The 26,115-nt window shown below is 40.4% G+C and overlaps 1 protein-coding gene across 11 annotated transcripts in view; it reads right to left on the bottom strand.

Moving 5' to 3' along the window:
- CHD9 (chromodomain helicase DNA binding protein 9) overlaps nt 1-26,115 on the bottom strand; it is a 184,272-nt gene that overhangs the window by 11,536 nt on the left and 146,621 nt on the right. For 7 of the 11 annotated variants that reach the window (XM_054696865.1, XM_054696866.1, XM_054696863.1 and 4 more), the window contains 14 exons: nt 25,825-26,024; nt 21,042-21,201; nt 20,551-20,640; nt 18,606-18,709; nt 17,979-18,096; nt 17,042-17,099; nt 14,942-14,984; nt 13,505-13,724; nt 11,136-11,338; nt 9,372-10,271; nt 8,055-8,218; nt 7,047-7,319; nt 6,202-6,370; nt 168-307 (listed from right to left, as the gene is read on the bottom strand). In XM_054696865.1, the coding sequence (XP_054552840.1) occupies nt 168-307; nt 6,202-6,370; nt 7,047-7,319; nt 8,055-8,218; nt 9,372-10,271; nt 11,136-11,338; nt 13,505-13,724; nt 14,942-14,984; nt 17,042-17,099; nt 17,979-18,096; nt 18,606-18,709; nt 20,551-20,640; nt 21,042-21,201; nt 25,825-26,024 (2,842 nt within the window). The remainder of the gene's footprint in view (nt 1-167; nt 308-6,201; nt 6,371-7,046; nt 7,320-8,054; nt 8,219-9,371; nt 10,272-11,135; nt 11,339-13,504; nt 13,725-14,941; nt 14,985-17,041; nt 17,100-17,978; nt 18,097-18,605; nt 18,710-20,550; nt 20,641-21,041; nt 21,202-25,824; nt 26,025-26,115) is intronic. The other 4 variants (XM_054696867.1, XM_037515786.2, XM_037515784.2 and 1 more) reach the window with 3 other exon arrangements.

Here is a 26,115-nt window from a genome sequence, read left to right as displayed (position 1 = left end):
TTGGATTCTGCTGAGAGCTAATCTAAAACTATGAAGGGTACTTGCCATAACCTAATTATTATCCTAAAAAAAAAAAAAAAAACATTCACAGAACAGCAGTATGTACATTTCACTAGGATTGAATTTTGGACTTCAGGATCAGTAGTTTCAAGGGTTGCTTTACTTACATGATTAGGTGGTTTGTTTCTGTTATAAAAGAGGATGTCAACACCTTCCACGTTCTTCCTTCTTCCCCGCCGTTTTTTGACTACAGGCTGGTTGTCTAATATAACTCCATTGGCACCAAGGTTTGACGGAATGGAAGTACCTATCAAATTACAAAACGCACACAATAGTGATAAAAACTCCAGCTCTTAAAAGTAATCACTTCTGAATATATGAAAGTTCTTATTTCATAGACTCTAAATCAAGCAATTCTTGGGCTAAAAACACCATCTCTGCGCCTCATGTAAAAACTTGGAGAACTGGAGGTCTTACAACTTTTGACTTTTCTCCTCAGATTTTGCCCCCCCGATATTCACAGGGTTCCTCCTCCCCCTTTTAGAGGAAGACACACGACTCTACTGTATAGAGGACAAACCTTCCTTCTCTCTTTGAACCATTAATTCCTACTTTTCCTAAAAGTTTGTTTTTTATCTTTGCTTTATTGTGTCAAACTATCTAATTTTGCACGAGAGTCTTCTCAACTTAAAAACATGGCCTCACTGAAACAAACAAAAAATAGATTCCTTACAATGTTCATAATTCTCAAAAGGATGGTCTCAAGTGAGTGCCTGTGTTTCATGACTAACCACTGCTCCTTCTCCACAGGCCACTCCCGCCCCAGCACTGTCTTCAAGACCACCGCTAACTTTTCACTTGTCAAATTAAACGACCTTCCTCGTCCCTCACTTCAGCAGGTACTCAAGGTGTGAATCAGACAGTTCATGCATTTAGCCATTTTCTCTGCCCTCAAAGAATATACAATCTGGAACAATTAAAACAGCATTAAGAATGAGATGTTTGCTTAAAAGAGCTCACAGCTTGTGGTGAGAAAGGCATTTTCAATCATTTTAGGAGAAATGCTTTGAACAAGTCATTTGTATCCCTGAATATGGCATCCACTTTGGTCACTGACCCTTTTCATTACTCAGTCCTAAAGCGAGACCTTCATTCACATGGGAAGGAATAACTAGTTACTATGATTCAAAATAACTTCTACATGTGAAAGCACTACAGGAATGTGACATAACAAAAAAATTCCCACTTAGGGAATTTCATTAGAATCAGATTAACAAAATAACGTGAATAGCACCTGAAAATATGTTCACTATAGTACAATGAACTATAATACTACAACTTCCCTAGAGTAACACATTTAAAAGTACTATTGTATTTTATGAGAACTCCTCATGGCTTCCTATTCTAATAGTAATGAAATGCTGTACACCAGCCCCTTTCCTACATGACTGCCAGCTCCAGTCCTTGCCCTACCTCTGGTTTTTTTTTTTTTTTTTAAAGATTTATTTATTTATGCATACACGAGCTGGGGTACAGGCGAGAGATGCAGGGGGTGAGAGGATTCACCAGAGACACAGTGGGGAACAGAACAGGCAGATTGACTGAAATACACTGCTGGGGGGATCAGCGGGCGTGTCAGGAGAGGTCTGCTGCACCATGTGGGTAGCTCCCTGGCCGGCCGGAGATCGAACTTGTGCTGCAGAGGTTGTGGATTGCTTCCTAGTGTGGTGCTTAACCCCTTGCGCCACCAGAGAGGCACCCTCTGGTTTTTGATGGAATCCACATTCTAATTCATTTTACTAAGTAGGTTCTCATGCACTTTCTCAAGTAAAAGTTTATAAACTGACTAGATAGATCAGTCTTATCCCAAAACTGTACTTTTTTCCTGACCTCATGTATCTGGCCCATGCTATTCCTAGACTCTCCTCTACCTTCTCTATCAATGTAATTTTCCAGAAAGATCTTTATCTCACCTAGCTTCCTTTTATAAATCTGTTCAATTCTGTCTCTTTCACAGCACTCTGCCTGCTTCTAGACAGCACTGATTTCCCTTTTCTTCAATATTTAATAATTATAATCTGTGTACCAAAATGTAAGGCTTTGTTATTTAATGCCTTGCTTAATATTTAAATGTGTAAATCTGATCTATCAAGCAACCAAAGGGCAGAGACAGTGTCCATGCTTCTGTTATTTTTCCTTTTCTGCTATTCCAGTACTAAAGAAAAAAGCAAATAACTATCCATGGAAAATATTTATATATACACCAAACCATACATTTATAATGCATCTTATTTGGCCATTTATAAGCATATCTTATTTGGCCAATTATATACTACCTTAACTTCATTACTGACTTATATGAAGCTAGAACCCAAAATAGAAATTTTAACCTACTTTAGAAAGTCCGTGTTGTCTTGTCTTAGATACAATTACAACAATATGAAAATAATTTATTTTTTTAAAGATTTATTTATTTATACATACAAGAACTGGGGTACAGGACAGAGTTGTGGGGTGGTGGTGGTGAGAGGATTCACCAGAGACAGAGTGGGGAACAGAACAGGCAGACTGATGAAATACACTGCTGAGAGGAGCAGCGGGAGAGACAGGAGAGGTCTGTCTGTGCCATGTGGGTTGCTCCCTGGCTGGCCAGGGATCGAACTCATGCTGCAGAGGCTGTGGACAACCTCATTGTTTTATTTTATTTTATTTTATTTTTTTTTTAATAGAGGCATGTTTATTTATTTATTTATTTGTTTGTTTGCTTGCTTGTTTGTTTTGTTTATACATGCACTGGGTACAGTCAGAAGCGTGGGAGGGTGAGAGAATCCACCAGAGCCAGAGCGGGGAGCACAGCAGGCAGAAGGACCGAAGTACACTGCTGAGGGGAGCAGCGGGCGGCAGGAGAGGTCTGTGCACCATGTGGGACCCTCCTCCAGTGGCCGGGGAGCAGCCGGGGATCGAACCGGCCCTGCAGAGGCTGCGGGCAGCTTCGCAACCCAGTGCTCAACCGCTGCGCCACCAGGGAGGCCCTGGACAACCTCACTGTGCTGCATTCTACCCCTTGCGCTACCAGGGAGGCCCCTAAAAATTATTTCTTTCTATTGAATGCCTACGCTGTGCCATACAGTAGACTAGTTATTTCACAACTGTTTCCTCAAATCATCAATAACAAAACAAAAACTCTAATACATGAAATGAGAAACACTCAGACACCAATCAAACGTCACCATAACTGGAAGTGAGAGAGCTCACACCTGACTCTCTGGCTGCACCATTGTTTGTTTATTCTTCTGGGTTTTTGGAGTGGGCTCTTGAGTTTTGTCTTCTTGTGCTAATTTATGCTATTTTACTATTTGTTATTAATTATATTGCATCCTTTAGCTTTACTAGAAGTATTCAGATAATCCAGGGATACCCACAAAGACATAAAAAGGGCTTAGGCTTCGGAATGTAAGGAATTACAACAGTATTTGCTCAATATCTAATCCTAAACTCTTTAAGTATCTAATTTTAACATCTGTTTAGCATCTAAAGCTCCACACTGGTCATTTTATATATACAGGGATGCACCCCAAGATGCGACCTCTGTCCTCTCCCCAGCCCCTTATTTTACAAAAAAGTAAAGCTCAAAAATATTAATAGATTTTCTGAGTCATGTAAAGACCAAATCTAGATTTAACATTTGTAATTATTAGAATGGATGAGATATAATGCTTAGATTATAACTCTAGTTTTGAGATTTTAAAATATTTTGTAGAGCTGCACATACCGGTACTATTAAGAACAATATTATTTACACAGAACGACTTATAGGAGAAGGCTGTGCAATTCTTAGCTGCAACAGCAATACAATGATGAGATGATAGAAGCATCAATCCCACTTCATAGCATGATTATCTGGGTGTGAGCGGTGGTATTATTAAACCCCAGTTAGGTTGGGCAAAAGAACCCACAGGTTATCTTCTCCATCTGTTCTCACTACCCAGTGGAAAAAATAACTCCTGAATAACAACACTGTCACTAGAAAGCATAATTCAGGGATTTTACATTTCAATAATAAAAGTATGGTTAATTCACACTGGTACTGCAATTTGAATACTTCTGAAAGTCTAGTAATAGGAAAATTACACGAATGGTTCATGAAGTCACAAGAGACTAAAGTAATGCTAATGACTAGTCAATTTATAATTTAAAATAAAAAAGTGTTACCAGCACTGCAAACAGCAATCAACTTAACAGGAATGAAACATTATTTTCCCAAGCTGTAGGAATTTCACACTGTGTATAGGCACAGTAGGAGTTCTGAAGTGTTTACAAGTACTGCATGGAGACCAGGCTTAGCAGAGTACTGAAAAAGTCTTCAGCCATACGTAAGGGGAAGGTACAAGGCATTCATCTACTTTTAATTAAAAACATGCATTTTTAGGGATTAGCATGTCGGGATCCAGACATGGAGATTGAGTTGAATTTGAGTAAAATTCTTTTAATTCTTGGCAACATACTTTAATGGAACACAGAGAAATTAAAACACAACTAGACTAGTACCAACAAAACAAAAACTTCTTATGAATTCCTCAGTGTCTGCAGACACCACCATCTGGTATTTAAGAAATACATGCTGATTCAAAGTGTCAAAAGGTTAAAAGAAACATGCAGTCTCTAGGGAGGATATGATCACTGCTTTCAAAATGTTAAGATTATGTGGACAAAGAAATAGGTTAATTTTGTGATGCCTCTAAAGACAGAACTTCCACCACTGAGAAGAACCAACTGCAGGTAAAATCTGCTTCCATATAAGTAAGAATTTTGCCCAATAATAAAACGGCCCATATGAGGTGTGAACAATTTTGTTCCTACAAGTATTTCATGAGAAGGAAAGTTTATATTTCAGGGATTGGTCATAAAAAATTCCTGCAGGCTGTAGGAGGCTGGACTATACTATCTCTACATCCTTTTTAAAACTTACCAGTTATAACGTCTTCTACCAATCACCAATAATTTGTGATTTAGGTGTCTTTCTTTAAAATTTTTTTTTTAAAGATTTGTTTATTTATTCATATAAACACTGGGTACAGTCAGAAGCACAGGAGGGTGAGAGAATTCACCAGAGCCAGAGGAGGGAGCAGTACAGGCCGAATGACGAAATACACTGCTGAGGGGAGCAGCGGGTGGCAGGAGCGGTCTGTGCGCCATGTGGGACCCTCGCCTGGTGCTGCAGAGGCTGCGGGCAGCTTTGCAACCCAGTACTCAACCGCTGCGCCACTGGGGAGGCCCCGTCTTTAAATTCTTAATTTACTTTTACATTGAGATGCTGTTTGAACTTTTATCTGTTTAAAGCTATTTGACCAAATATTTCCCAAATATCCAGGTTCCCTAAACTAAGTTATTACCCTCTGTTTTTTAACATATCACTTTAAAAGTTCCAATAAACACTTATTTAAATTTAAAATTATATTCAGAGCCTTCCTGGTGGTGCAAAGGGTTAAGTCTCAGTACCTTGAAGCTATAGGCAGCCACTGCAGCATGAGTTCAATCCCCTGGCCAGGGACTACACACATGGTGCAGCAGACCGCTCCTGTCTCCCCGCTGCTCCCCTCAGCAGTGTGTTTCAGTAGATCTGCCTGTTCTGCTCCCCACTCTGTCTCTGCCCGCGCCCCCCACAACACCTCTGGCCTACACCCCAGCTCTTGTATGCATATATATCTTTTTTTTTTTTTTTTAATTTTCTAGAGGCATGTCTTATTTATTTATTTATTACTTGTTTGTTTGTTTGTTTGATTTATACATGCACTGGGTACAGTCAGAAGCGCGGGAGGGTGAGAGAATTCACCAGAGCCAGAGCAGGGAGCAGAGCAGGCAGAAGGACCGAAGGACACTGCTGAGGGGAGCAGCGGGCGGCAGGAGAGGTCTGCACACCATGTGGGACCCTCCTCCGGTGGCCGGGGAGCAGCCGGGGATCGAACTGGCGCCGCAGAGGCCGCAGGTAGCTTCGCAACCCAGCGCTCAACCGCTGCGCCACCGGGGAGGCCCTGCATATATATCTTTAAAAACTAAAATTACATTGATTATTTTACGGACTTACGAGCAATCCCGGGATTAAAGAACAAATGACTTTTTACTACAAGAATAAGCAGAAGGGGATTTGGAAATGACAGTGAGGATTTCAGGCCAAGGCAGTTATTACCAGCATATATTCACCTGATACTGGCACAGATTTGGGAAAACTGGCGAGGCTGGCCTCTGACGCACTCTGGAGATCCCGGAGCCGAGCGAGGTACTGCTGCTGCCCCAGAGCGCCGTCTTCACTCTCGAGCGGCCTTTTCTGAGCAAGCCCTTGCTTCTGAAACGTCAGCTTCAAACCACCTTCCTGTTAGACAAACACCATTACTGAGACATAAATGATGAAGAAAAATGTCACTGCTGGATCTTAAGAAAAATTTTGCGCTTAGGAAAAGGTAAGTACAAATCCTGAAACTTTACTCATGTTTCCTCCTTCTTCATAAATCAAGTGAAGAAAATATTCCCTTAGTCGCTACACTGAATATCAAAACTTTCTGAGAAGAATAGTTTCTCATGAGATTAGGACACTAACACTTTCGGCTTCAGACCACTCTCTCTGTACACTACTTAGGTGACATTTTCTGCGACGTGTCTATGTTTTAGACACTGAATAATCAGTTTAGCTTCAAAAGTCATTCTGAAAACTGAAATGTTACTGGTCACAGGGCATGCTAAATGTTGAGAACAGAAAGTGCACTGACATACCATTAAATAGTATTTAAAAGAACCGAAACAATTAGAAATTGTCAGACTGTTTAAGAAAGCGTCTTGATCAGCAGAACTACAGGTAGAGAAACATTTAATGGTGATCCCGCTAGTAGAATGTTCAAGTTTAATAACCTGGATATCAAAAAGAAAACAATCCAGATACTAGAAAACGAGTATGTGAAGGAAGGAGAGTGAGAGCAGGCAGCCATCTGCAGGAAAAGCATGCTGCACACCGCAATCGCAATCAGGTCCTAGGGCAATAAAAATAAACATACGTCTTTGATTTTCACTGTAAACTCCTTTTCTCGTACATGCTTCTTCACCTTTGACATCTGTGCTGACTGATCGTGTTCTTCTTTGACACCGGCACCTGGAGGAAGGGGCGCGCTGGGTTCGCTGGGCTCTGTGGCGGCGCCAGGGCTGTCCAGCAGCTTTGTGGTATAGAAAGAAGCCACTGTGTTGGCGTCGTAACTTCTTCTTGTCGAAGGCCACTTCCCTTTCAGAACAGTTTGACAAATACTGTCCAGCCGGTTGATCATCACACGATCCTGGAAGGCACAAACATCTAAGTGTAACTTTAATAGTCAAGCCAGATCTCTGGAGATCAAAGAGCTGGAAGCCGTAAGGGGCTCACCCTGTACCACACCAATGCGGGTGCCATGCATACGGACTCGCCACACGCCACAGTTCTGCAGAAGCTCTTCACGGACACATTCTCATTGGTGAAGTGAAAAAATATACTCTGGAGTGGTTTTTTTCTATTTTTTTTTAAATATAAATATAAAAGCAATACAGGACCCCTGTAAAAAATCCATATATTCTTCATATACTCAGAAGTCTATAAAAGAGGAGAGAGCTTTTTATGACCCCATTCCATGACTTCATTCCTAAAGCTGATTACTCTGCTACTAGTTTAGTCAGTACTGGACGTATTGTGTTAATCCAGTTGGACCTTCAACCACTGAGTGTACATACACTTAAATGAACTCTTCTTTCCCCTAGGTCTCAACTGGCTACAGTAAATTTCTTCAAGGCTCAGTTGAAAGAATGTATTTCTTACAGAAGCACTTGTACATAAACATAAGCATTCATTATCTTTTCTCCTAAATATTATGATGTTGAGAAAATATATATTTAAGTAGACTTAATTTACCTGACAGTATTAGCTGATATTTTTGATGGTAATACCAAGACGTCATCCTGCATTTCACGGCGACTTATTTTTCCACATATTATTAAAGCAATATAGAAAAAACATATTCCAGCAAGAAAATGCTCTTTACCTTCGGCCAATACGACGCAGCCAGCATGTATCCACCCTGCAAGATGTAGGCTGACTCTGGAGTCCCATTGTTCATCTGGAAACTGTCCTGGGTCTCATCCTGGGTAGTGCTCAGAGAGGCAACACTTTCCTCATCATAGGCTTTCATAAGAGGCGTACCTTCTGCTAAGAACAATTATTAACTGTTAAAAAAAAGACTACATAAAACAATTTTACATGTAATTTTCAAATCTTACATACTTATTTAGATATAAAGTACCCATTATTTAAAAAATTAGCACAAAACAAAATTAGTAGCATTAAAGAGTTTGCTGGCAAAGAGTTAACAAAATATTCCCTTCTGCATGAATTTTACCCTCCGTTAACCCTCTGGGTCTGTTTCCCTGGAAACAGGAAAACTCCTGAATGACAGAGTGCATCTATAAGGGGGATGGTAAACAGCTGAGGGACATACTGTAATTTTTAAGGAAGGGAAACTTATAACAGGGCATGTCCCTTGTGGCTACCCTGAAAGTTATGTCTATAGAGCTGTTATAAGAGATTCTGGTTCTTGTGGGGAGTGAGCCCCTAATTTGAGCCCAAGCGGTTTCTGTGCACATCAGTGTTGACTCACTTCCTCACACCCACCCTGCTGCGCTGCTGCAAGGACAGCAGGGGCCAGGCCCACCTGGCAGCTGCTGCAGTCCCAACCCTACATCACTGCTAGCACATCCCCCACTGTGCTGGGCCCAGGATCTGAATGCTTAACCTAAGAATCCTGGTAGCTATTCTAGAGTCTTATCTTCCCCCCCCAACCAAGATTTATTTTTACTTATTTATGCATACAAGAACTGGAGCATAGGCCAGAGGTGCAGGAGGTGAGAGGATTCACCAGAGACAGAGTGGGGAGCAGAAAGGCAGGTTTACTGAAATCCACTGCTGAGAGGAGCAGCGGGGAGACAGGAGAGGTATGCTGTGCCATGTGGGTAGCTCCCTGGCAGGGGATCGAACTCGTGCCGCAGTGGCTGCTGATAGCTTCATAGTACTGAGACTTAACCCCTGCGCCACCAGGGAGACCCTAGAATGTCACCTTTATTTGTTCAGTGGTCAATTTGTTTCAGGAGAAGCATAATGTAAATTTAAGGCAATCACGAAGAAATAATACTGTATGAAATCTGTGTGCACCAGTAATTCTAGTTTTCTTTTTAACAGTGCTCCTCTGAAAAACCTGTACATGTAAGTTTAAGTCAGCAGCTGAAACATGCTCAGGTTATCCAAATCAATCGCTCACTTTCACATGAGATGTCTGGAAAACAGCAACAGCACCTGACACACGTACCTCGCTTCTGGGGGTCCTCCCCTTCACTGTCGCTCTCCTCTGAGGAGGACGAGGAGGACGAGGAGGACGAGGAGGACGAGGAGGAGGACGATGCTGAGGAGCAGGAGGAGGACGAGGAGGAGCTGGATCCAGAGCGGGAGCGGGAGCAGGAGGAGGAGGAGGAAGAGGAGGAGGATCTGGAGGAACAGGACGATCTCTCGGAGTCAGAGTCCGACTCTGAACTGGACTCTGACCCTCTTTTGTGGACTCGCTGCTTCTTAGAAGCTGGGTTTGGAGTCAGAGGCTCCGTTCTGGCTGCAACCATGCGTCTGTCTGTTTCGCCCTTTCCACCAGATTTCTGGTTGCCAGCAGCCTGCGGCAAAACACCGTTCTTTGGACTTACAGGCTCAGACTTTATTAGTGTCCTGGTTTCCTCAGAAGACATAGATTCTTCTTCAGAAGACTGAGGCTCCTCTTTAAGGTTTTCACTTTTAACTTTCATGTCCTCTAGAACAACACCTTTAGCGTCGAGGAGCCTCGGCAGAGAGGTAAGAGGAGAAGCGGAAAGTGCTACTTGATACTGCTGCAAGAGTGGGGTAGCAGTCCGCGAGTGAGCCAGCTTGCTTTGACTGTAGTTCCTCTGAGCTGCCATGAAGGAGAGTTCGGGGTCACGAAGAATGTGATAGTCTGTTCGGCTCACCCCGTGTTTAGCAGCTCCAATAAGCAGGTCCCTATCATGAGAGCCACATTCCCACCAGACTGGAAGGTCGGGATTAGGATGGCAAAGCTTTAAGCGTTCAAATAATTGTGGGTGTCGGAGGGCCTGTTCCCGTACTTTCCTCAGAAGTTCGATGCGATACAAAGTCCTAGAGGCGCGTTCTTCTGTGATTGGCTGGATAAAAATATTTGGATCCACCAATTCTACATTGACAAAAGAACAAAAAATTAATCTCAAATGTACTTTCATTACAGGTTAAAAAAAATAATGAAACTTCTAAAATGTACCTCTAATGAATATCATTGTATAGTATCCCGAATTTCTTTTTTAATAATTTCAAATGAGGACATATATAAGTTTTTAAAAAGCAGCACTAAAAACCATGCATACAGTATGTAACATTGGATCTTCTGAAAGTCAAACACGATTATTTTGGAAATGTGTTAACATAATTAAGATTTTACTTTAAAAAAAAAAATAAATTCCCTATGACCGACCTGAGGCTTTACTAATTCATGTGTTGATAAAAGAGAAAAACACGCAGTTGAAGTCACTTCGAAATTAAAACTGTTGGATAATAGCCTATAAACAAACATAACTCCACATTTCTCTAACTGCATCAAGGTAACTCAGGGCTCACAGCGAATTCACAGGACACCAAAGCCTTTCTTAAAATTTGAGGGAAACACAAGAACATCTGATGGTTTATTTTCAATACTAAATCTTGCTATATTCCTTTCGATGAGGTCGTATCTTTGTGAGCAGAGACCCTGTCAATTGGGAAGTGCTCAAGAAGACAGGGGTTTGTTGAAACAATGCAGGGACCTCCTGAAGGAGCTTGTAATGGTCAGAGCTGGAACAATTTGAAAATCAAAATAAATTATCATAGCACTGTATTCTAATCTACAGAATAAGATTAATATCCATGAGTCCATTTCGATATGAATAAATAATTGACTAAGCTGATGAAGGAGAAGGAACAGTTCTTCTTTACAGTAGAATCCCACACTAAGAACTGATTTTTGCTTTTTTAACAAAACAAAGGAAAAAGGACATTTTATCCATACCTTCTTTGGAAGGAAGACGACATACCCGCCGGCACATGGACATGAACGCGTACAGGTACTTCTCCAGACTGTCGTCTGTCTTCTTATGCAGCCGCGCCATGGCCCTGAATTTTGTCCAATCAAACTGGCCTCTGTCAGGGTCAAACACCACTCCAAATGTAGACACCACTCTATAGAAGTCAGCTTCTTCTCTTCTTGTCCATCTGTTTTGAATCAGATTAAAGAAAAAGCCACCTTGGTCACTGAAATAAATATTTATTAAAGTGGACTGTAATGACTACAATACAAAATTAGAACATTTCAAGTAATTAACACTTAAAAGGAGTAAATATAGGGTTATTTGCTTCGCAAACATTTAAAAATGCTAGTTGACTCATCCATATATTGGGATCAGATTATGAAGCAACTGATCTATTTGTAGACTCTTTCTTCTGCCTAACTCACACGGCCGTTGTGTAAATGAGAAGCGTATGAGAAAGATCTTTGATAAACACTAACAGGCCATTTTCATCACCATGATTAATTACTAAAAATAGTCATTCTGGAGAACCAATCAAGTCAGAGGAATCCTGCACAAAGGTGCTAAAAATAGGAATGGAGAAGAAAGGATGAACTGAAAGACTACACAGGGTAAGACAGAAAGGAAAAGATAGTCATTAAACTACCTTGTATTTTCGTGAAAAATAAGTAGTTTACTTAGGTACGTGTCATATGAGTATAGAAGACAGAATATTATGAGCAAGACATGATAAAACTAGATTAATAGAGGAGACAGGACACAAGGACTGACGAGGGGCTGGGCAAGCACTGAAGACCAGGAAGGATATTCCCAGGGTTAGAACCACACAAGCCTGGGTATTGAGTCAAGAGTAAGTAGGGCAGTCTGGTTACGGAAACAGTAGTAAATAAAATCAGAAAAGCATTCTGCAGCCTCACTTGAAGAGACTCTTAAGCTGAGGTTTCACAATTTAGGATGTAACACCAATGCTGAAGGAGGAGTCCCTGAATCCACGTAACAAAGCCACTCTTCCATGGAAAGCTGCAGTCTAGTTCCCTTTCCCTTAAATTCTGGTTGGTCCTGTCACTTACTTTGACCAACAGTAGGTGGCAAAAGGACACTGTACTGCTGAGGCCAGACCTTAAGAAATCTGCAGCCTCTGTCTCATGGAATGCTCCCTCTTGGTACCTGAATTACCAGTTAGCCGCTGGCAACGGCTGTCGGGTGGACAAGGGAGCACTAGACCTGCTAGCCGACACCGTGGGAAGCAGAACCACCTGGTCAAACCATGAATCATGAAAAATAAAAAAATTAACACTGTTTTAAGTCACTATGTTTAAGGGTGGGTTGTAACACAATAGTAGTAAACTGAAACGGTATTTACATAGGCAGCAGTATTTGCAGATTATATCTGAGATAGCTAAAAATCTTAAGTTTCAGAACAAATCTTGATTAGAATGAATGTGCTACAAATGCAACAACAGAATAATGATTTATCTTCTGAGAACATCCAGGGATCCAGGCTTCATAAACAGGCCAGGTTATTGTTAAACATTCTTGTTCTTTTTTCAGATACTCTATCCTTTGTAAGACGTTAAAACTTTTGGGATGAGAGAAGCTTATGTGTCGTGTGTGTTTGTGTGTGTGTGTGTAGAAGAATTGGGGTGGAGGCCAGAGCTGCAGGGGGTGAGAGGATTCACCAGAGACAGAGTGGGGAGCAGAACAGGGGGATCTACTGAAATACACTGCTGAGGGGAGCAGCAGGCGAGACAGGAGAGGACCGTTGCGCCATGTGTGCAGCTCCCTGGCCGGAGACTGAACTCAGGCTGTCACAGTGCTAACACTGAGATGTAACCCCTAGGCCACCAGGGAGGCCCCTTGCGTGTCTTCTTTACAAGGTCTCTTGCAAGAAGTTCTATTTGTTTCTCCTTGACATGGAGGAGTGTCAAGGGTTCATCCTCTGTGTAAAGCGCAAATGGACACCTCTCTCATGCATTTCTTGTATTTCATAACTGTTACAAGTAACACAAGATAGAATACATTTCATGTAATTTGAAAGTATGAATCATTAATAATTTAACTCTTGAGTTTGCTTGCCAACATTTTTTTTTTCACATCTCACTGCTCATAAACAGGACAAAAGAATGATTAAATATAATGTATGGCGAGTAAGTGTGCAATGCAATCATCGTTATTAGTGTTGCCATACTTGGGTGCATGTGTGAGTATGTTCTTACACACGTGTGTATGTGTGTATGTATGTGACTGACTTCTTTAACTTATGTTATTCACAAGGTAAGATAATCACACCATCAGAATGAATGACTACAACTGGATATTATATGTTAGAAATCTCATGCTGTTGTCTTACCTCTGCTGTCTTTCTATCTTGGCTGCCACTTTAGGGTTGAGAGTGGCTTCCTCATACAGAGGCTGCACTGCGCTGGCAGGCACTGGGAAAGTAGGCTGTAGCTGCTGGATTTGTCTGTTTTTATTAGTGCGCTGATAGGCAGTGATGAGACGCCTCAGACGTGTGGTTAAAGCTGATTGAGTAGGCCAATAGATTTTATCACCCTCCATCAGTTGACCATCTATATTTAAAGAAACTTATGTCAATTAGAAAAAAAAACTAAAAAAAAAAGAAAAAAGCTAAACAGATATTGTCCTGAAGTTTACAAAAGCAGCAAAATTTCCCCACCTTAAATTTTTTTCTTTCAATCTATGTTATAAAACACAATGCAGAGTACTAACCACTATATGATCACGGCTATGTTATAAAACAAACAAAAAACCCAAGTCCTCTCATCATAAAAGTTTCTTTTAACTATAGTTCTAAAAACATAACAATTTTTAAGAGCAACTCAGAGTAAATAAGTCACAGTGGAATGAAGAATCACAGTGTTCTCTATTTAAAGAGAGCTTCATTTGCACAGAAAATACAACCCTACATTTCCAGGTCAAATACATGGTACTGGCTGGCAAATACACAAGGCTTTAACTTAAATAAGTTACAAGTCAAACTGAAACTCACGAGAAATTATATTCTCCTACTTGAGCCATCCTGCATTAACTTTATTTCAATTTAACTTGATGCGAATGTTTAAAAAGTCGGTAGGGAGGAATATATAGTTAAAAAAATTCAATATGACAGTGCTATAAATTTTTAAAGTTGTATTTGTCCAAGAAAGTACAGGATCTGCCTCTGCTTCTAGGATGTAATATTGTAATCACACACACCCGAGTCGCGCGGTAAGGACTCGGCTCTGCGACACTACCCCTTCGTTAAAAGTCAAGCTACAGGAGGGTGCAGCCAGATCTTTTGGGTGCCAGCCAGGAATGAATGTCTCCACAGATAGCCTGTTTCTATCTTAACATGAGGAGGGAGCAGAGGCAAGAACCTGCACAGAAAAGCTTTGTAGAAACTAGGTGATAAAGAATGGTTCCTAATGTGCATATGAAACTAAAGAGAAATTGACTAAATCATTGAATTACTACTTTAACAATGATATATTAGATGTTTAATAAACCATAAAATAATCAAAGCTTCTATTCTAAAAAAATAAAAACAACTCAGTGAGACACTGTATAAAGATTTGCAACAACTAAAAGTATTGTTAAATTCCAAGACAGAATGTTCTATAATGATTAACAACATCTTCAACAAAAATTTCACGCATATTTGAAACACTATAAAAGGGTATTAGTTTACCCTTTTCACACTATAAAAGGGTATTAATTTACCGATTTCACAGTAGCATGAGAACGTTAATTTACAGCAATGCTAAGTAAAGAAATAAATGCAATTTACCTCCATCTGCTATAACAAGATCTCCTGGTGAGGAAACATCATCCTTTAAAAAGAAAATAGAAATTTATCATTGGGTAATTGGATCAGACACAGGTAAAAAGTCACCCTTCTTTACAATAGAGAGGTTTTTTTGCAATAGAATTTTTAGTGATGTAAAGTTTAATTTAGAAAAAATAAAAATGCAAATTTGTCTTCAGTTCCTGCCCTTTCATACTTCTCTACTGGCCTCTGACACTCAGACCACTCATTGCTCACTGAAGTGATTTCCTTCTCTATGATTAATTTTAGTCCAATTTCTTTCTCACCAACCTTCCTCTAACTGTAGGTTTTATTGCTAACAGGTTGTTGTTACACACACACGTACCCCCAACTCTTAGGTAACTTATTCATACATTTTTCTTTTCTAGCCTTGAGCAGTTTGCTTGTGCTATACATCTGATTTTTATCTGTTAACAGAACATCTCCAAGCAGGTATCTCAACATTACTGTAAACTTCAAATACTCATAAACTTGATTTTTTCCACAATGACTACTAGTTTCTACTGTTTTAGAAAAGCCTGAAGTTAGAAATATCATCACTGCTTTGTAGGTGGGTCTTTTTCTCCTATGGTTGCTTTTAACACCTGCAGTATTATCAGGAAGTTTCTTTTTTTATTTCAAAGATTTATTTTATTTGTGCATACAAGAGGCGGGGTGTAGGCCAGAGGTACAGAGGGTGAGCGGATTCACCAGAGACAGAGTGGGGAGCAGAACAGGCGGATCTACTGAAATACACTGCTGAGGGGAGCAGTGGGCAAGATAAGAGAGGTCTGCTGTACCCTGTGGGTCAGCTCCCTGGCCATGGATCGAACTTGTGCTGTAGTGGCTGCGGATAGCTTGATAGTGCTGAGACTATAACCACTGTGCCACCACGGAGGCCTGTCCCTTGTTTTAAATCATTTTCTTCTGTTTCTTTGGTTCTTGGTTCTTTCTTTAGTCTTTAATCATCAAAAACTTACCTATTCTTATTCAATAGATCTATTATGAGGAGTTCTTAGGGTTTAACTTTTGCCAGCATTCACCCATGGTAAATTGTTCTTCGTATATTTAAATTTTTTAGATTTTTGACCTCATTTTATGGAGGGCTTTATCATCAGGACTGAAGTATAGTCTGAAGTTTATTTCTTCTAACAGTTTTTTGTTTTCTTTCTTTTAACCAGGTACCTCATGGGTATGACTGCCTGGGCTTGCTTTTTATATAACTCTTTTAGCTTGAGTGTTTCTGGAACATCCAGATGAGGTAAAAGAATCAATCCATAAAAGCAAAAGAAGAAGGCAGACCGAGACTGAATTCTCAGGGGAGATAATTTTCCCATACCCATAAGCTCTGCTGAGAACATTTCCTTCTTGTTTCCCTGCAGTTTGTCAGAAAGTTCTGCCCTTTGAAGGCTCCAACTTTACCCAGGAGTTCAGGTTTCCTCTTCAGGTGCTGGCCTAAGCCTCATCTCGTTTCCTCATATAGGTGTCACAACCAGTCCCATGATAACCAAGGCCGGCACCTACTTGACAGCTTTCTCCACGCTCTCAAAAACATTAAGAATCCCTCCTCTCCTTTAACATTATCTCCCCACTCCACACATCGTTGTATGGATTTCTATCCAACTCTTGCTCCTTTTGACTTTTTACAACTAGGGCTTGGAACTATTTTTTAGTGTCTCAGGATTCCTCTGGCCTCCATTCTCTGCTTCAAATCCCTTTATGTAGGTGCAGTTTCTGTCTGCTGCTGTGAACCTTTCCTCACGGGTCCTCACCCTACTTTGGGGTTTTGACCTGCGTGCTGTCTCTCAGTTCCCAGCCGTGTGGTGTGTGGGCAAGCTCCATGTCACCCACATGTCCAAAACAGCCTTCAGCATGTCTAGAAAGGGAGATCAGGCAAATCCACAAAGATGATTTGGGATGTCTGGCAAGCCAAGTTGATCACTAACTAAGATAACCTCCTTAGGGACAGACAACAATGTATAAAGAAAATATACAAAGGAAAAATACATAAAAGAAAAAGCAAGCAAAAGAAGCTACGGAATAATCAGAGTTGAGGATTTTAAAATATGATCCAAATCATACCTCAATGTCATCTTTAAAGAGAGCTGGGGCAGGTTTGTATTCTGGATCTTCCACATCCCTGTTAAATTATCGAGAAATGCTATAATTAATGACCAGACTTAAAAATTTCTCTTGACCATAGAAACAAATGGAATCTTGTTGGAAGAACTTTTCAGTATATTTTAAAAGTCTCTGTTCTCTAGCCAGAAGAGCCAAAGTCATAGCATAAAGGCAAGTCAGAAGAAAGATGCCTCTGATTAACTTTTTTTTTTTTTTAAAGATTTATTTATTTATACAAGCACTGGGTACAGTGAGAAGCACGGGAGGGTGAGAGAATTCACCAGAGCCAGAGGGGAGAGCAGAGCAGGCAGACTGATGAAGTACACTGCTGAGGGGAGCAGCGGGTGGCAGGAGAGGTCTGCACGCCATATGGGACCCTCGCCCGGTGGCCGGGGATTGAAATGGCGCTGCAGAGGCTGAGGGCAGCTTCACAACCCAGCGCTCAACCACTGCGCCACGAGGGAGGCCCATGATTGACTCTTACTCCCAAGTTTACTTGCAAATGTGGGGTTACTAAGCGCAACACAGTTTAACTTTCTCTTTTGGTAAGAAAATAAAGACAGTAAAGGTTTTATGGCAGGTACAATCAACATTGTTATTTCTCTTCAACTGTAATATTCTTAGTTTTTTTTCCCTTTTAGGGCCCTAGGATTTTATGGCTGTAAAGTTCAAGACCATAAAGAGTGGGTAAATGAAGTGTTCATCAAAAGACCCAGTCTCTTCCTTGAACACACTCTGTTAGCTTAGTGCTGACATATGTTGTAGTATCATTAGCACATTCAGACTGTCGACTCCAATACTCCTGCGTCTCTGTTTTTAAGGATAAGTATCACTGATGGAGAACACGCTGATGGTGGCAGTGATACTCAGAGAACGTGAGACAATGAAATGCACACACCCGTCCATATAGTCGTTTGCCCTCTGTTCTGCAGCCACTGCTTTCTCATCGGGTTTGCCCACTCTCTCCAGGAAGCACAGCGCCGGGTCTGCTCGGATAGTGTTATATTTTTCATAACCTGGAGGGGTCAGCAATTATGAAATTAAAAAGGAGCAAAACACAAGCATTCCTTAAGCTTATGGTGGATGCTGTTCTTGGATGACAGAGACAATGATAAAATGATACAACTTAAAGATCTTTTCTAAAAATTATCACAAACATTACACAATCTGGCAATATGTATACTTAAAAAATTAGATTACATTTACCAGTTAAAATGAAAGAAAAAAAAAAGAAAAGAAAAACTGATCTCCCATATAAACATACATCGTGTAAGAACTCTTCCTGGGAGAGGAAGTTGTGTGAGACAAATGTCCAGAAGATGAGCAGGTCACGTATGCAGTAAACATGGCCTTGTGGTAGTGTGGGCTTTGATGATATACAAAGCCACAGGGAATTAATCTCAACATCGGTTTTTAACTTTTTTTTTTTTTTGGTAAGAAAAGCTGTTAAGAGGAAATCAAGAAACAGAACTACTTGAATTACACTATACAAAGGAGATGACGCCAACCTTACTTTCTCACTTACCATGCTTAAAAACTCCGATAAGGAGAGACTTATCAGCATCAAAATCCCACCATTCAGCAGGCACTTCTGAGTGGTCTGGTTCTGGGACCCAAACATCAATGTCACTTAAAAATAAAAATCATCAATTATTACAAACAAGTCGAAGAGGAGGCTAAACTTTACCAAACTTGTAAAGCACTTGGTTTTTAAGAAAAAGAAGTTAAGATTTGGGCCTCTCTGGTAGCGCAAGGGCTTAAGATGCAACCTATGAAGCTGTCTGCAGCCTCTGTAGAATGAGTTCGATCCCTGGTCACGGAAAAACCCACATGGCAGGGCAGACCTCTCCTGTCTCACCTACTGCTCCCCTCAGCAGTGTATTTTGGTCAATCTGCCTGTTCCGTTCCCCACTCTGTCTCTGGTGAATCCTCTCACTCCCCCACCTCTGGCCTGTACCTCAGTTCTTGTATGCATAAATAAATCTTTAAAAAAAAAAAAAGAGATTTTAAGATTTTATTTCATCACTATTTTTTCTGCAATTACCATTAATGAAAATTACAAAACTGCACAATGTCAACGATTACCATAAAATGAATCAACAGTCCTAAGCACAAAGAAAAAGAAAGCCTTATAAGTTCTATAAATAAGATATAAAAAATGGGTAAGAAGTTATTTTTATGTTTTGTAAGTCTTTTTTTCCAGCAGAAAACATTTTAAATCCAAGAATATGGAGACATGGATGGAGACCTTTCTCTAGATCCTTAATTTTTTTGACATTTAAATGAACACTTTATGATGTCTAATTTTGCTTAAAACCGGGAGGGTATGATTCATAGTATTTTCTAGCTTAGTAAAGCAAAATAGGAAAAGAATGAGTTTCCTGTGATATGGCAAAAGTTTAGTAAGAGATGAAGAAAAATACAGTTAGAGAAGATATTTACATTTGACTGAGTTTCTGACGAGGAACAAAGCATAAGAACTGACAGATAAAAGAAAGAGGAGAGAACTCTGGGGCCTGCTCCCAGGGAGAGGGGAGGGTGGTTGAGTGGGACAGGTAGTTCCATTGCCAGCCACCCGGTGGCACTCTAGGCCAGAAACATGGTGATTCTCATCTGAGGTAGAATTTTCTCCTGATTTGTAAAGATTAAGAGACATTCACTTAGTGGGTAGAGAAGGAGGGGAGGCAATAGGATGGGCAGCGATCACAGATCACTGTGGGTGCTCTGGTAGTGGGTACACCACGGTGATTACGCCTGAAGGGGGAGGTCCTATATTTCCAAAATACAACAACAATGAGGAAAAAGATAGCACAGAAGAATGACACGCAGGAGCAGTGCTGGCAGGGGAGCTGGGAGGGCATGGTAGCGCAGAAGCCCACAGAGGCTGCCCGGCATGCACAGCAGCTTGGAGAATGACTGCATTCTCTGTCACGAGCGGCCTTGCTAGGAACCATTTCAGCAAGATAGTGGGGATAAAAGATTAACTGGAACGGGCTGAAGAGAAAACAGAAGGTGAAGAGGCAGAAACAATAAACATAGACACCTGCTTAAAGAAGTGTGTTGTGAAGGGAAGCAGAGCAAAGCATGGTAGGTGGTGGGACGTACTGTTACAGGAATTTCTTTTCTCTCCTAAGTGAATGATACAAAGGCTTGTACATGTGCCAGCAGACGATTCAGTAAAGGGGGAAAACCACGTCTTAGCAAACAAGGAGACTGCTGCAGGAGTAAAAACCTTAAAGGGGAAGAGACAAGGTACAAGGTACAAGGGTAACCTTAAGACACAAATGCAAGCAGAAAGGAAGATAGCTCTGATCTCAGTGTGTCTCTTCTCCATGAAATGTTCAGCCCAGTCATTACTGGGGGGGTGGGGGGGGTGGTAGGGTGGGAAGCCACTTAACAGAGAATTTTCTGGGGATGTAACTTTTGTCTCAACTTACTGAAAAAATAAATGTAAACATGTTGTCATTTACCTTGCATCAACTCCATCAAATACTTTCTGGCACTCATTTCCAATGACTTCTTGCTTTAGATAATACAGCATTCTTACACGGAGCAAAACTCTAAAAATGAGGGAAAAGAAATCAAAAGACACAAGGATATTAATCATGGGGTTAAAATGAGAAAAGAACTTGCATACAGTTTTTATAACAAATAGAACTTCTGACTAGATAAAACTCATTACCACATATATAAAGAATAAGTTTTCGCCAAAATCTTCATTATCTCCATTTACTATCCAAGTAAGATATAATGAGAAGCCAGCTTTATTTCTCTATCTGTTGATAAAAAGAGTGATATACGAGGTGTCACAACTTGCTGAAGGACTCTGCAAGATTAAGATTAGGACTGGCCATAGACCACGCTGCCTCCGCAGCCCGAAGTCAGCATGCTTTCAAGACTGCTTAATAAATCCAGAAAAGTATTTTTCAACAAGTTCTTTTAAAACTATCCCACTACCTACTTATTACAGTGGTGTTTTATGTGCTTTTTGTAGCCTTCATCTTGAAGCAGCTGCTCAGGATTATATTTTCGAAGCCACTCTGCTTTCTGTATATCAAATGAGCTCGTTTGAGTCTTTACTTTCTTCCCTTTCCGCCCCCTGGGAACAGGTGCCGACAGGCCTGTTGAAATGAGGAGGACACATGAAGTCAGTGATAATTTGTATAAAGATCTGCATCTTGAAACACTTTTTCCAATGCAAGAAATTTCTGAAGACTTTGCGGTGTGCTCTCTCTAACGAGATCTTCACATATTAATGGCATTAAAACTAACTCAACCACGGGAAACATCAGTATAGTGATTTTACACACATATTGACACAATTTCCCCCAAACACCCAGCAACTGTGCACCTCAAATGAATGGCTCTGATTTTTAGTTTCAAACATACTATCTCAAAAACAAAGTATTTTCACTCTTAATCTTAACATAGTCTGTATTTTCTCAGTTTTGTTATTAAAGGAGATAGTACACAGCTGAAGTCTAATTCTGTTTTCCTTCCAGGCGGTAACACTACCCTGAATGTTTTCTCATTCCATGCATACTTACTTCTATTATTATGACGTGCTGTGGAAATGCTTGCTTTTAGACATCCTATTATACATGTGATTTGTCTTGTTATTCACTAGATTATATATGTGAGATTTGTCCATGATTCACCACGAGCTTCTAATTCACCAATTTTTTTTTTTTTAAAGATTTATTTATTTATACAAGCACTGGGCAGTCAGAAGTGTGGGAGCGTGAGAGAATTCACCAGAGCCAGAGCGGGGAGCAGAGCAGGCAGAAGGACCGAAGGACACTGCTGAGGGGAGCAGCGGGTGGCAGGAGAAGTCTGCGCGCCATGTGGGACCCTCCTCCGGTGGCCGGGGAGCAGCCGGGGATCAAACCGGCGCTGCAGAGGCTGCAGGCGGCTTCTCAACCCAGCGCTCAACCGCTGCGCCACCGGGGAGGCCCTCTAATTCACCAATTTTAATTGCGATGTAAAAGTCCATACGATCTCATTTATTAATCAACGCTTGAGCTGTTTCACTTACATTAATTACATTAACCGTGCATAATGCAATTTTGATTTCTCCTTTCAATTCTTGTCTCATGTATCTTTTTCTTGTATTCTACCAAGTGGAAGTTTCATCAAAATGATAAATAAAAATACTATGTAGAAATATTCATTTCTCTTTATAACTTGGCAGTTTTATATTTTGATACTATATTGTCTGGCATACACAAGTTCATACTTGTTATATCTTTTCTAAAGGACTGTTTTTTTAAATTATGTAGTTATCTTTTTTTATCCAATCAATGCCTTCTAACTTAAATTTTGTTTTTTGTTCTGTGTTAATAGTGTTTAGTCCTATTGGTTTAGAAATTAAACAGCACAGGGGCCTGCCTGGTGCACAAGGGATTAAGTCTCAGCACTATGAAGCAATCCACAGCCACTGCAGCACAAGTTCAATCCCCAACCAGGGAGCTAACCCACATGGTGCAGCAGTCCTCTCCTGTCTCACGTGCTCCGCCTATTCTGTTCCCCACTCTATCTCTGGTGAATCCTCTCAGCACCCCCAGCACCTCTGGCCTGTACCCCAGCTCTTGTATGAATAAATAATCTCTTTGAAAAAAGAAATTAAACAGTACAAGTTTTAAAATAGCCATCTATTAACTTCCTACTAAAATCTATAGATGGTATGTATTTTTAAACTTTTTCCTAACAAAGTTTTCTCAGATTCATCATTTAACCCTTCTATTTACTATTTAATTTCTGCTACATGTTAATTTATTACTGATAATTGGTCTGTCTGTGCTGTGAACAGTTCACAGTACCTGATTTTTCTTTTAATCAGTACAACTGAAGTCTATAACTGATTTAAAAAAAGTCACCTTCTCCTTTCATAATCCTTATTTCCTCCAAGTTCATTTTAATGATTCGTTTTCAGACTCTATCTTTCATGCTGGTGATTTTCCTTAGAAGTCTGATACTCTTGGTGGTTTGCTCTTATTTAATGACGGTGTGAAAAGGTGACAGGTAATCTGGATGGGTGGAGCTGACCTACTGTTGACTCACTGAAGGATAATCCAACTGATTGCCCTGTCAGTATCTTTAGATTTGGGTCTGGTGAGATTCGTCACAAACCTCCTCCCATACTCTTCTTGAGTATGTATTGTCCAGTCTACTCGATTCACTTAATGCTCATCTAGTAGCTCCAAACCACAGCTCCCAATGCTACTCAGAGATCCTCTATTTCATCGTCTTTCAGTCAAGGTTCATCCTACCTCCATGGAGTTTAAGATGGCGTTTATAGATCTCACCCCCTTTGAAACAACTTTTAATCAAAGCCTCCAGCCTTCAATAGCCATTTTCAGAGAGTCTGATGTCACAACCCCTGGGTCTTTTAGGCAGGCTCTGAAGCAGAAGAGCTGGTTGCCTTTTGCATTGCTGACTTAAGATTCAGCTTTCTGTGGTTGAATAAGTTACCACTGACCTATTTGATTCTAGTTTCCAAAATTTCGTTGCTATTTCCTTTCCCATTTGGTCCACTTTAGAGAATTTATGCCTATACATTTTTAAACAATGGAATTAAACACACACACAAAAATTGATGGAATAATAGATGAACCACCAAGCTCATGATCCAACTTAAATAATTTTCAACTCATGGCCAATTTTGTTTCATTTATACCCTGTTCACTTCCCAACCACCCTTATTATTTAAGTAAGTCTAAGACTTCAATTATTTCATTAATATCCGAGTATCTTTTAGTGATATGCAAAAGATTAGGCTTTCCTTAAAAAAAGTACAATATCTCTATAAGCCCTAGGAAACACAATAATATTTCCTTAATATTTGGTATTCACACTTACTATGATCTAATAAAGATAATAAAACAAAAAATTCCCTGGGGTATTCATTTCCATCAGCATCCAAATTAAGGCCCACACACTGCAATTAGCTGAGGTCTCTTAAATCTCTTTTAGGGTATGTATTAGGGTTTTCAATCTCAGCACTATTGGCATTTGGGACGCCACTGTCCTTTCTGTGCTCCCTAGGCCTCTATCCACTAGATGCCAGTAACATGCTCCAAGTTTTGACAAGCTGGGGTGGAAGCCCAACTGAAGCACAAAATCATGTTCTGCTGGAAACCACATCTTTATAGAGACCCTCTCCACTTCCTCTCCTCCCACTGTTTATTTGTTGAAGAAACTAAGCCTTTCGTTCTGCAGAATTTTGCAAGCTTAATTTCTCAAAATTTCTTTTTCCTTCCATAAATTGCATGTTAATGCAGTTTTCAAGGAAGAGTGCAATTGCATTTGTGTGGATCTTCGGTCTGGACCAGAAGTCAGTTCTTTCCATGAACATCAGTGCCTTCTGCTAAGGAAAGCCTCTAGTGAGCGCCTAAACCTGATACAGCCTCCTGGCGTTGCCCCTCATCTCAGCCAGCATTCACTTACTTCCCAGGACCCATCAGTCTGTAATTACGTAATTCATTTATCTACTTTCTTATATGTTTTATCTTCCTGGCCAGAATGACCTGAGCTCAGAGATTTTGTTTATCTATTTTCGTCTTAACTTCCTAATATCTTGCACAAGAAGCAGACACTTCACAAGCATTTGTTGATTAAGTAGAGCAAAGTTTTCACACAAGTGTAAGGACATTGTAATCTTTTTTATCTTTATAGAAATGTGAATTATTTTACACTATAAAGGAATTATTTTATGCAGAAAAGAACATTCTGTTAGCATGGTTTTGGAGAAAAAAGTACTAGTATATTCCTCTGAAATGACTGTTAATTGCTAGTCACACTGGACAGCAATTTTTTTTTTTTTTTGCAAATCTATTTCCTGAATACTAACATATCTAATTGCTAAAGAGTTTGTTAAAAGGCAGACTTCGAGTCAGTAAGTGTGAAGCCTAAGAATCTGCATTTTTCCAGAGTCCCCAAGAGAAGCAGATGCCATTAATCTATAGATCGCTTTTCAGGTACCAAGAATGTATGTATTCATGCTGTGCTCCAGCAATTCCATTTCTTGATATTTACTTCGGCAAAAGATTTATTCTTGCTCCCAAGAAAGAATGCTCCCAACGTCTTCACTACTGACACTTGTTTTTTCTTTTCTTTTTTTTATTTATACAAGTATTGGGTACAGTCAGAAGCGCGGGAGGGTGAGAGAATTCACCAGAGCCAGAGTGGGGAGCAGAGCAGGCAGAAGGACCAAAGTACACTGCTGAGGGGAGCAGTGGGCGGCAGGAGAGGTCTGCACGCCATGTGGGACCCTCCCCCGCAGGCCGGGGAGCAGCTGGGGATCGAACGGGCGCTGCAGAGGCTGCGGGCAGCTTCGCAACCCAGCGCTCAACCGCTGCGCCACTGGGGAGGCCCCCACTGACACTTGTTTTTAATTGTCTAAAATTTGAAACATCCTAAATACCCAATATTAACATTTATGAGAATTTATTACTAATACCCATTATGAAATCCTCATACTATGGCTTATTAGAGCACAAGTATGAAGGTGAGACACAGCTGCATGACCACAAATGGAAAGATCTCTAAGGCTACTGAGGGCCAATAATCTGGTACTACTTGATAACAATGTGTAAAACCCAGCAAATGATAACACTGGTACTTCCTGAAGTTGAGGATGAAGGTTACTGTTCTTTACCATTAGCTATACTGATTTAAATACTTGCTAGGGCACTAAAAGAAGTACTACTTACATAACTAAAAAGAAAACAAAACAGAGTTCTTACCTAGATGGTTTTGTAGCTCTCGTGTCTGCCCATCTTCAGTTGGAGTAATGAGGTCCCAGATGAACCCTTTAATTTTCTCATCTCCCCGGTAGTGAACAAGGCAATATGCTAAGAGGGCCCGGCAAATTATTTCTACATCATGCTCATTTAGTTGCCTTTTAAAACGGCCATGAGATAGAATTTCTCTCCACCGGCCCCACCTAGTTAAAAAAAGGTGAAATTACATTAACACTGAGTCAAGTTCTAGAGAGAAACATAATTCATGAATAAAAGGCCTGAAAAGTACAAAAA

The sequence above is a fragment of the Talpa occidentalis genome, unplaced genomic scaffold (genome assembly GCF_014898055.3).
Source record: "Talpa occidentalis isolate TD23 unplaced genomic scaffold, MPIMG_talOcc4v2.1 talOcc4.17, whole genome shotgun sequence".
NCBI lineage: Eukaryota > Metazoa > Chordata > Mammalia > Eulipotyphla > Talpidae > Talpa > Talpa occidentalis.
The sequence above is the reverse complement of the archived record's forward strand: the minus strand, read 5'-3'. Positions and strand labels throughout refer to the sequence as shown.